Source organism: Manacus vitellinus, unplaced genomic scaffold (assembly GCF_001715985.3).
Source record: "Manacus vitellinus isolate BGI_N305 unplaced genomic scaffold, ASM171598v3 scaffold_29_pilon, whole genome shotgun sequence".
In the NCBI taxonomy this organism is placed as follows: domain Eukaryota; kingdom Metazoa; phylum Chordata; class Aves; order Passeriformes; family Pipridae; genus Manacus; species Manacus vitellinus.
This window is the reverse complement of record NW_021940207.1, coordinates 3,856,228-3,867,877: the sequence shown is the minus strand read 5'-3', so window position 1 is coordinate 3,867,877 and position 11,650 is coordinate 3,856,228. Positions and strand designations below refer to the sequence as shown.

The following is an 11,650-nucleotide window of genomic DNA, read 5'->3' as shown; positions in this document are numbered from 1 at the left end:
AGAGCGATGGGTCTGGCTTGCTCATGGGTCTGCTGACATGAGCAGATACATTGAGGGTAGAGCAGAGGAGAGAGCAAAAGCAAAATCAAAGTGTGGTCCTCTGAGCATTAAACCATCATCTGTATGATCTAAGCCCAGTCAGCTCTGGGGCACATTAAAAAATATTGCTGCCCTACAACAGATAACTCATAAATACAGACTCTCCTCCACCTCCTGTTGATAGCTCTGCCCGGAAATCCCCAGCACAATCCAGTCCTTGCCCCCTGCTCACCAAGCTGCTGCCGCAGAGTGCCAACCCCTCGTGCCCCACGGGCGCTTCAGTGTTTGCAGGGTGGGCTGGCAACAGGCAGCCAAGGAGAAAAGTGGGAGCAACAATGGGCTTTGCTTTTGTTGGCACCTCGCAACCTGCCAGAGTGGTGAGAGCTTCTCTCCGGGGAGACAGGCGCGGAGACAGCAATTGATCAGTCTGGCTGTGGTGAAAAGCCAGCAAAACGTCCCTGAAGAGGTTTTACTGCCCCTGGCTGCATGTGAGTGCCAGGCGTGAGCTGAGAGTTGGCTGCAGCAGAGCCCAGTTTCAAACAGACTGGGGGAAACAGCCAGGACCTACACAGGACCCACAGACAGAGAGAGAATCCCTCTTCCCTCAGCCACCTTCCACTTTTCCCATGCCAGCTGGGGGCCTGGCCACTGCTCACCAACCTTAGGGGCTGCACTGAGCTGCAAGGGCTTGCTCTGTACTCCAAAAGTGCCAAGAGCTGCAGAAAGAAGCAGTTTGAGAACAGTTTGCTAAGAAACAAGCAGGAGATGGGCAAAGCTGCTTGTCAGAGAGGGGTATCCTGAAAAGGACCCCAAAAAGGAGACCATGGCTGAGAAACCTATATATGCACAGGTGGCTCTGAGTACTGGGGAGGGGATGAAGGGGCTGCATGATGGAGGGGGCATGCTCACACAGCATGAGGAGACAGGCAGGCAAGTAGGCAGAGGCAAGGAGGGGATCAGGACAAAAGCAGCGTATTTACATAAGGCTGTGGATGAGGAGCACAGGAGGTGTGCAGAAGACTTGCAGGGGAGCAAGGGATGGGTGAAAGGGCAGAGAGACTCAAGCAAGAAAATAAGGACCCCCACATGGATGTAGTCTCCACCAGAGTTGGCTTCTCAGGCACAGACAAGGGAGTAGCCCCTCAGCAGCTGGGTGGTTGGGGAGGCTGCAGACAGCCAGACAAGATGACTGGGGCGGGGAAAACCTCAACATGGAAAGAAGAGGGCTATTGGCAATGGCAGAAAGAAACTTGGCCATGTCCCTGCTTCATGACATAACGCCGGCGGGGAGAGGGCGGGCAGCTCCCATCATAGGAGGGGAGTTGGTCCAGGCTGCAGGATCAGCCTCCTCCCCAGCAGAGCCACTCATCCACAGACCAATTCCATTCCCACGCAGGACAGGCTTTGGGTGACCATGCTACAGGGAAACAGCTGGTCACAGAAATAGGAGGGAGGGCATCCCCCACCTAGGGAATGTTGTCCCGTCCCAGTTCTGTCGGCTCGCTGGTCCCAGGGCTTCCCAGTGCCGCGCCGGAGATCTGCAGCTCCATCTGGTGGCTCTATGGCCAGGGCTGCTGAGGCTGTGGAGGAGAAAAGGCGCTGGGGGAGGGGGAGAGTTGGTGGGGCAAGCAGGACGGAATGCTCAAGAAACCAAATCCACGCGGCCCATGGATCACACAGGGCTTTCTGTTATGTACATTTTTTTTTTTTAACCAATATCCTGCGGGTTGCACATGTGAAAAAATGGGAGAATCTTACATCAGCAGAAAAAGCAAACCCACAGTGAGCAGAGTAAAGGGCCCTGCAGGACACAGCAGGGAGGAGAGGAGAGGACTGCACCTCAGAAACTGCACAGCCAGGGATTTACCTCTCTGCCATGTTCAATTTCACAGAATCACAGAATATTCTGACTTGGAAGGGACCCACAAGGATCATCGAGTCCAACCCTTAAGTGAGTGGCCCATACAGGGGTTGATGCTATGCAAGCAAAGGCAGGAGAGACTAAGGATGTGCCTCCCTGGAAGCTGAGCTCAGATAGAGGATAAAGGCAGCACCAGCTTCTCTCCAAGCTGCTCACACACACTTAGAAAAGGCTTTAGAGAAATTAAAAAGCACAAATGCATCTTTAGGCTGGGGATAAAGGGCTTCTTTTATTCTTGCAAGTAATAAACCTTATCCTTTGCATGGGGTAGCTGAGAGTTATCCACATACGGAACATATTCCCTAAGAAAGCATCACACCCACCAGCTTCCCCAAGGCTTTGGGACAAGGTGCCTGGCTGAGGCATCCTGATGTGTTCCCACGCCACCAGGAGAGCCTCCCATGCCAGGAGAGCCTAGCTGAGCCATAAGCCAGTTTTCCAGGCGCTCCATCAGCTCCTCAAGCCATCACCTCAACTCTTCTTTGCAATCCCCAGGTCCCACTACATCCTGGTGAAATAAACCACAAAGAAGATGATCATTGCCAAAACAAAGAGCAAAGAGCTGCCAATGCAGCAGCAGCGTTTCCAGGGGAAGTTGCTACTGCAGCGTGAGGGGCAGTGGATCGAGGCTGTGTGGGGCCCTGAGCCCTGGTGTTTCAGGGACCCATCTGCATCTAACAAGCACTCCCTGTCAACACATTCCGGGGCTGGGCTTGACTTGGTGTGATGGGTCCTGTCCTTGTCTGCATCCATCAAGGCCTTCCAGGCATCCCTCAAGGCCTTCCAGGTCTTCCAGGTATCCAGTGCCGGGGCCTGCCGTGACTTGTTGCAAATGCCGAGCCTGCAGGCCTCGCAGCGGGCACTGTTGTGCGGCCCCGTCACTGGTATATCCACCGCAACTTCCAGGAGATCGGAGGACTGGACAGGCTTATTGTAGAAATACTGGAGGATCTTTACCACCAGATTGTGCAGAATCCTCTCCACAGTCTCCAGGCTGAACTCAGGATACTCCAGCTGAGGGCTGGGGCAGCGCCTGCATTCCTGGCGAAAGACTCGCATCCGTGTTATGCCCCAGCCTGGGCACTGGCGCATGTGGAACAGGATGAGCACTTTGGCCGACGTCCATTTGTGACAGCACTGGGAGCACTGAAATCTGAGAGGGCACAGATGAGACCAACTCATCACAGGCTCCCCATATTGAGCCAGAGGCTTCCTGCTCAGCCAGTAGGGACCAGGGAAGCCATGGCTCCTGCAAGCTTTACACTGAACTGTCATCCCCCTACCAGCATGATGCCAGGCTGGGGAGTTCACTACAAATGTGAGCTGAGGGCTGGTCCCAGCATTAAAGATCTTAGCAGCCAGGCTGTCTGCTGGGATCCTTCCCCCACTGCCAAGACCAGGGGTCCTTGGGGTGGGAAACATCAGGCCTCTGTTTGGGACCCCAGCCCCTCACCCATGCCAGCTCATTACAGCTCAGCAGAAAGCCAACATCAAGCCCAGGACTGGGTAAGACAAAAAAAAAAGAAGTAAAATAGAAGGAAGGTGTGGGTGGAGGCTGCTGCACAGGTGAGGATCTTGAGGAGTCTAAAAATCCGCAACCTGCAGCTCTTCATCTTGCACAATCTGGGCTGGAAACAAAGGTCTCCATTTGCTGCCACCTCAGCAGGGTGTCTGATCAATGCCCAGGGTGGAAATGTTTGGGATGGGGCTTCTCATCAGCAATGCAGAGCCACAGCCTCTCTCTGCTGCGAGACCTCACAGCCTGGTGCAGGTGCAGGGGCTGCTGAGGCATCACCCCAGGTCCCGGCAGACGGTGGCTCTCGCTGTCCTCATCCTCTGTGTCCAAACACAGAAGATTTGGTTCTAGTGCGGTGTAACTACCCCTGCTAACTGGAGGAGCTCTTGCATCTTGACACCAACATGGAGAAATTCTGGCCAAATACCAGCTGCCCTTCAGCCCTGTGGAGGCTGCTGCACTCTTCTCCCCTCTAATTATCATGTTTTCCAGTTTGGCAATAACCTACTAAGCTTTGAACAAAAATGGGAAATCCCCTTCCAGCCTCACCCACCTCCGAACTGCCCCTTTTGTGTCAAAACCTGTTTCCAACAAGCAAATTTTGAAAAAGGAAAAGATCCACATGGCAGCCCATCAACCCTTTTCCCGCTCTGATGGGGACCGAGTCGGCAGTCCCCTACCTCCCAAGAGCACGGCGCTGCACAAACTCCTTCCAGTGAGGACTGAGGACCTTCGCCTTCAGGGTGTCATCCTCCTGAAGTGTCCACTGCTCTGTTACGTGCATTTCTGCAAGCTTCTCTTTGAAAATGTCCTGCCAGCTCATCATGGTTCCACCTGGAGCTGTGGAAGTGGCAGTGACCATGCTTGCAGGTCAAGCTTGTGGCTTCTGAGGGCTAATGCACATGTGAAACTGTCTTTTCCCCAAGCTTTTCCTCTTTGTACAATGTCTTTGTACTTGAAGAGGGGAACCTTTGCTCCCATGTGAGCAGCACCGCCCCCTCCTGATCTCTGGGTCAACAGTCCCTGCTGACGCTGCACCAGGTCCTGGCCAGGTAAAATGTCTCCCAAAGCAAGGACAGGTGGGTTTCATCAAGATCCACACATGAACCCCTGACCCTGCAGGGCCATGCTGTCATGATGCTGCTCTGTCCATAGGCAGAGAGGTTGGAAACAAAACCCCCTGCCAGGCTGCCCATGCCCATCACCTTTGCGGCAGTGGGGTGAACTGAGAGAGGTTGCACCCAGCTTAGGAATAATGGAAGTGAAACCCACACAGGACTCAGCAGCCGATAAAGCTCCAGGTAACCTTATCTCTCTCAATAGCTGCCATCAACCATGGTCTATTTTTACCAACTTTCAGCCAACTTAAGCAGAAAAAGGCCTGACATGAAACTGCAGGGTGGAAAGTTGGGGAGGACAGCGCAGCACGTAAAACCAAAAGAGGTGAGGTGTGCTCTGAGCTGAGAGCACCTAGGGAAGGTATGAACAGGAGAGCTGGGGTTGCTTGCAGCCCTGTCTCCCAGCTCACCCCTCTCCAGGTGCAAAGGTCCCCCAGGAAATGCCATGGAGAGCAATGCAGGACAGGGAGCAGGTTAGATAAGATGTCAAATTATAATTGGTCTTGATTTAGAGAAAGATCTGCTGCTTGATAAGGCAAGTCCAGCTTCGGGCAGTCAATGTAGGTAAGTCCCAGCGATGAGCAGGGAGCCTCTGATCTTTGCTGCTGGAAGGGAAAAGCCTACAAGTCGTTTGTACCAAGAGCCCCCCAACACCTTCACAATGTGTGCTGCCAGTCCTGTGAGAGCAGAGGGACATAACAAGGTCCCAGGGCAGACCATATCTTCAGCTTTGAGGTTCTTTCCTGTTTTGAGGTCCTTCCACTCTTAATTACCCCTTGATGCTATCATCTGAAGCAGGATTAGGAGGAAGGAAAGAGTGTTCTTGGATGCAGAGGGGCCAAGGTCTTCAGAATCCTTATGAAGGGGGAGAAAGCCCTAACCTGTGGATGGGACCTGAGTCACCCCATACCCAAGAGCCCTACTATGGGTACATGGGGTCCTGCTTCGGCTAAGGCAGTGAACTACAAGCAGGACAGTGAAGTCATGGTGAAGGTCACCAGTGAAGGTTGGTCATCCCACCAGCCTTTCCAGTGCTCACAGGTGGGGACCAGGGAACATCCCTGGCTCAGCACTGGTACATAAGAGGAAGGGAGGAAGTAGCAGATCTCCTTGGCCTCTTCTCACTCCTTTCCCAGTGGATCTCATTTCTACAGGTTCACTATAGAAGACTCCTTCATGCATCCTGTCACAGAGGGGTCTCCAGGGCTGCAAATCTTGTGGTGCAGAAAGTGGGAGCTAAGCAGCATCAAGGCTTGCCTTACAGTGGGCACCATGGCCTAGTATGACATGGTGACCCAGCAGCAGCAGGGTACCAGAATGGGGCCCTCACTCTGCAGCATCTGCCTGCCCCTTTGGACTTCTCTGTGTTATTGTCCAAGATTTACTCTGTGGGGGTTTGAATGCAAGAAAAATGCAGGCAGATCTGCCTGTGTGCTACCCCAAACACACTGATCACTTCATCTGGAGGGTCTGTGCTTTCAGCCCAGCTCTTCCTCCCCAGGACTGCTGCCACAGGGCAGAGGGGTGCTCCCAATGGGACAGGCACCGCTCCCCATGCTTCCCACTCCAGGGGCCAAAATACTGCCCCTCAGACACAGTGTTCAGTGGGGATCCAGTGGCACTCCTTGCACAGGGATGGGTCCCTGTCTCCAAAACCCAGCTGTGATGGAAACCAGTCCCCTGTTACATCATGGCAACACAACTCAAATCACAACTCACAATGCACCGAGCCCTCACAGTCATCTCTGAGACAGAGCCGGGTGCTGGTCCCTCTATTAAAGATTTTGACTTGCTTTTACTAAAGGGACTTTCCCAGAACCGCCCCCAGAGCTGAAACTGCTTTGACGTCCTGTTCTGTTTCACACACACGTCCTGGCTCTGCCCAAGCACCTGCTTACCAGCACCTGCTTGGAAACCAAAGCTACTGCCACAGGGAGCAGCTCAACCTCAACAGAGAGCGGGGATGAGCCCTGTCCTGGACACAGAATGACCCCACTGGGCTGGCAGCCCTTGCTGGAGACAGACCCTGACAATCCTCTCCATCCCGGCATGCTGGTCATGGGTCCTCCATGGGATATGTGAAAGAAGTACACAAGGTGCAGCCTGTGTGGTAATTTCCCTGCTGCTTTCACACAGCCTGAAATGATTTTTTACTTCAGCTCCCACCCCTGGGTGAGCAGCCCCTGCGGAAGCAGGAAAGTTTCCCAAAGTTCTTTCTCCTCCTCTTCATCTCTCAGTGTGTGTCAGCCTCCCCTGTCCTCCAGGCCTCCAGCCCAGGCCCATGAAGATTCTCATTGGCCCATGTGCACCCCATCCTTGCTGTGATATCCATTCCTTCTTTTGGGATGGGTCATCCCATACACAGGTGGCTCTATCTTGCCAGCAGTTCCTAGGAGGGGCAGAAAGGGACATTCAACCCCGGTAACCAGGCAGGACTGCAGAGAGGAACATCCCCTCAGCAGTGGGGATGTTGTGTTCATGGGCATGGCAAGGTTTGCAGGACAGATGGACTGACATCTGAGCAACAGGGCAGAACCCTAAACTGCTTGCTTCATATCGGGGCTTTTTCCCACTCTGAAGACTTCCGTCATATTTTCCTGCACTGAATACACACAATTCTTTTTCACCAGTCATTCTTTCAGGACATTTTCTCCAGGTCATCAGGGTGAATTTGTTTTCTAACCCTCCACTCAAATAGGCCCTACACCCTCCCTCAATAGCATCTTGCCTTCATGTGAGCCATGCTTCCACAGAAAACTAGTTTGATGTGTCTGCTCTCATGAGCCATTGATAACTGCTCATGGGATATGGCTTCTTGGGAAGCCATTCACCCACAGTGGCAGAATTTCCCATTTCCCCAATTTGCTTATGAGAATGTCACATAGCATCACTTCCGCTTTCCCTGCAGTACCCAGCCTGTCGCCCTAGTGAAGAGAAAATGAGGTTGGTTTGACACATGTTCCTGTTAAATGTGTGATCTCAACCGTAGCACTGCCCTGTCAGTGTTACTGCTTGGTGGCCTTACTAATTTGTTCTGGAGTTTTTCTGGGTACCAAGGCAGGCCGATTCATATAGAGTTTCACAGATCCTCTTTTTTCCCCTCCTTGAAGCAGATGGTAAATTGGGCATCCATATCCTCCTGGGACACAGCTCCATGTCAGCTCTCTATGCCTCAGTCGTCCCCCTCCGACCTTGCCACTGCTGACGTTGAATGGTTGTCACCCTGTTATGGTGAAACCCATCACCTCTAGGGACAAGCAATAGCTGCAGGTTCCCTTCCAGGCTCGCTTGCCTCCACATTCAAGCCCTTGGAGAAGGGTCCACCTATCTCAGGGTGGATTTGAGGCAAGGAGTATCAGGTCCTCTGGAAATGGGGGTACGCCCAAGCCAGATTTTAGAGAGGGCACACTGCCCCATCACCCTGGACTTATGCTGAGCGATGGGGAGAGATTTAATGGAGCAGGTGGATGTAAAGATGTGGGCAGGTATCAGTCCACATGGATTTGGGACACCTGACTTTCAGGTGAGCCTTGTGGTGGTCCCTCCAGTCGTAAGGACAGAGCTCAGCACCCTCCAACAAGGCTCTGCCCCAGTTCCATGACAGTAAGTTTGGTCTTGGGGCAGTGGAGTGGGCAGGCACAGGGTTCCTGCCTGGCCCTCTGAGCCCCCATGTGTCAGGATCTGGTCTGCCACCACCCTCCTTGAGTATCACATCCCAGCAAAGGGAAGAAGAGAGAGAAGAAACTGAAGACGACTCAAAGCAAAACTAGAGAAAGCAAAATGAGGGCGGCGGAAGGAAACACATTCTACAAGGCTACAGCAGGTTGGTGACAGGCAGGGCTTTTGGTGGGACAGGACAGAGATGCTGCGGCCTGGACCCCTCAGGACACACCAGGGCTGTGCAAGCTGGCCATGGTTAGGGACCCAGGCAGCCTGCCCAACAGCCCATCCCTCCCATGACCAATGACACCACCCACTCGCTCACCCCAGCCTGTCTCTTCCAGAACTGACATCTGCTTTCCCAGCAAGTCAAGGCCATGTCAGTGCTTCCATACCACAATGCCACACAGACCAGTGCCATGCACAGACCACCTCATTAACCCAAATAACCCACATACTCGCTGCAGCACCTCCAGCCTAACCTCTTCCAAACCAAAACACATCTTCAAGACCTCCCAGTGATCAGGACAGTGCTCACCTGAAAATTACCTTACTATTCTATGTCCTGACCAACCCTTCCCCCCCACCCAGCATCTGCAATGCCCTGTTTTTCAGGAACAGCACTTTGCTGCTCCATGGCACAGCTCTCCTCAAAGACACTGCTGCTAGTGTCTCTCCATCTTTATCTGCCTGCCCAGTTTTCTCAGTATATGGTTTATAAGTTCAGGTTTCTTTAAGGGAAACAGGTTTTTTTAAGGGGTGCTTGTTCACATGTTGTTCCCAACCATCTTTAATCAAGGCTGGGGTATACAAGGAGCCAGGCTGGCTCCCAAGCATCATGTAGAGGGTTTTGTTTGCTTAGGTATAGCTCAGGCATGAGAAGTCACACATCCAAGCCGACAGGGATCAGTCTCAGGTATCACAGAGGGGTCTGGCCGCTCTCCATTATCAAGACCCCAGGGTGGGACCAGGGATGAGGTTCTCCAGAGGTCACAGCTGATGTGTGGTCTCAGGGAGCTGACAAAGCATTTTGACACTGACATCGGTGACAGCCACTCCTCGGGGGAGTGCCGGGTGTCTGCGGTCAGAAGCGGTTGCTGTGACTGCCAGACCAGAGTGTGCAGGAAATGCAGCAGCTTCAGCACCCACAGCCATCCCCCTGGCTCCACCCAGGTCCCAGTACGGGAGAAGCCCTGGCACATGGATGGAGGGGCTGGGGGGATACGTGTCTGCAGGGTGGTGGGTGTATTTGGTAAGAATAACTGTGCAAATCTGGGGGTGTACACACAAATTTGCATGGGGAGTTGCTTGCACGTCTGTGTGTTCACGAGCATTCGTGTGTGCTTGCACATGAGTGTGCATGGCCAGGCTGGGGATGCTTGCTCTGGGGGGATAGAGAGTGGAAAAAATTGGACATGCACCCCCTCCACCCCCCAACCCCGGTTTGGCTGCTGTGTACTTGTGAGCTTTGTGCAACGGGGAGGAAGTTGTTGGGAGCATTCTCCATAGCTTACATCACTATGACAAGGGGAATGAGGTGGGCAGACCCAAAGCTACACCCTATCTCCTCTGGCATTGCAGGGGTTATTCTCAGTGATGACACATCTGAGAACACAGAGTCAGGTCCAGGTGCTATTTAATTTTTCAGGGCCTTGTTCTTTTCCCTCTTGCACTGATGTAAGCCACCATTTACTCAAAATGGGATGGAGGACCAGTCTTGAGCCCTGTTCTTACTCTGTCAGTGGCCAGCGACTCTAAGGTGCAGGGCTTAGTCCCAGTGGCTGTGACGCTGCAGGGAACAAGGTCAAAATTCAGAGCCAGGTGGTCAGGTCTGCCTAAACACTCTTCAGCAAACCTCCCCTCCACAGCCTAAACCAATAACTACTGAAACCCTGCCACCCACAGCCCTTCAGAGCCAACAAAACAGCTGCGGCAGAAAGGATGTGCCCCAAAACCACACCAGGCCCATCACAGCCCAGTCTCTTCTTGATGTGGGCAGGGAAAGCCAAAGGACTTGACAGTGTCAACTCAGCCCCCTCAAAAAAACTGACACAAACCTTTGCATCCTAGGTGGAAATGAGTTTACTTGAGTCTTTCCTTAATTTGGAGTGGAAAAAAGGGGCATAAACCTGCCAGTTAGTGCAAATAGCCGGCAGCCGACTGATATGGCTGCAGCGGTGGGCAAAACCAGGAGGGCTGTGATAGGGAGGTATGGGAGGGATGGTAGGATGATAGGAAAGATGTAGGATGGTGGAGTTGGGAAAGCCAGAACTGGGAACTTCTCAGGACAGGAGGTAAAACAGCTTCTTCCAGATCCTGCACAGTGACTCCGGGAAGACCAAACTACCATCACCAGGCTGGAGGGAGAGTCAAAACTGCACGTCAGCTCTCCTGGCTTGCACAGAAAGACAAAAGAACAGCTCCTGCACACAAACACACTCAACTCCCCATTCCCAAGCAGGATGCTGGGGTGTGGGGCCTGACACCCATCTGAAGGCACTGCTTGGTTTAGAGATGCCCAGTTGGGGGCTTGAAACCTGCATCCCACCTGGAGCTCATCACAACCCTATTCCTGCTCTGGCTAGCACAGTCAGTGCTGTGCCCAGTGCAGGGGAGCATAGCTCATGTCTCTGCCAGTGCTGGGCACCTCGTGCTCCAAACAGGGATGGGAGATGGTGTCTGGCAGCCTGGAGCAATCCCACCCCAAACATCCCCAGAGCCCAGCCTTTCTTCCCGCAAGGGGTAGGATTGCAGCAAGGCTGATGGGGATCGGAGGGGCCCAGGCACTGACACAGGCTGGACATTCTCCCATCCCAAAGGTCAGAGGGAGATGCTTTTGCTACACCTTCAACCCCACCAGAGAGCTTGAGAGCCTCCAGGCAGCTGCAGACCACAATCCACCAAGAGAGGAAGGGACTCAGCCCCGACTGCTCCTGGAGGAGTCATAGCTGCCGCCAGGGGGTGCAGGAAGGGCTCAAGATCCGGCACCTCTGCTGTCTGAGAGGCAGATTGGAAAATATGAAGCAGGGCCCACTGGCCTACCCTCTCACCGGTGTTGTGTCTGACAGGAAAGCCAAAACCAAAACTGCTGACTGAGCTCCTGCTTCTCGCCCACTGTGGCTGCCTCCTGCCTTGGTTTTCCGGACCCTGCCGGCCACAGCAGATCTCTGACAGAGCTGCTGGGGCAAAGGAGCAGGGCTGCTGCTGGCAAAATGTCCCGATGGGCTGAACCACACATTGGCCTGAGTCAATGTCTTGGGAGTTACAGCACTGCCCATGGAGGCTACTGGAAGCTTTCAGCAGCACCAGGGACAAAGGAAGGCCACCATATCCACTCTCCCACCCTGAAGGAAGCTGAAAGACAACTCAAATGGATGTTTATTCCATCTGGTCCCC

The 11,650-nt window shown here is 53.4% G+C and overlaps 1 protein-coding gene across 1 annotated transcript; it reads right to left on the bottom strand.

Annotated features, from left to right (window-relative positions):
• Positions 1-2,231: 2,231 nt before the first annotated feature.
• LOC108640100 (receptor-transporting protein 3) lies at positions 2,232-4,302 on the bottom strand. Its single transcript, XM_029960805.1, has 2 exons — positions 4,157-4,302; positions 2,232-3,113 (listed from the first exon to the last, which is right to left on the bottom strand). The coding sequence occupies exons 1-2, from the start codon at positions 4,300-4,302 to the stop codon at positions 2,462-2,464; spliced, it is 798 nt and encodes a 265-aa protein (XP_029816665.1). The 3' UTR covers positions 2,232-2,461.
• Between the last annotated feature and the right edge of the window lie 7,348 nt (positions 4,303-11,650).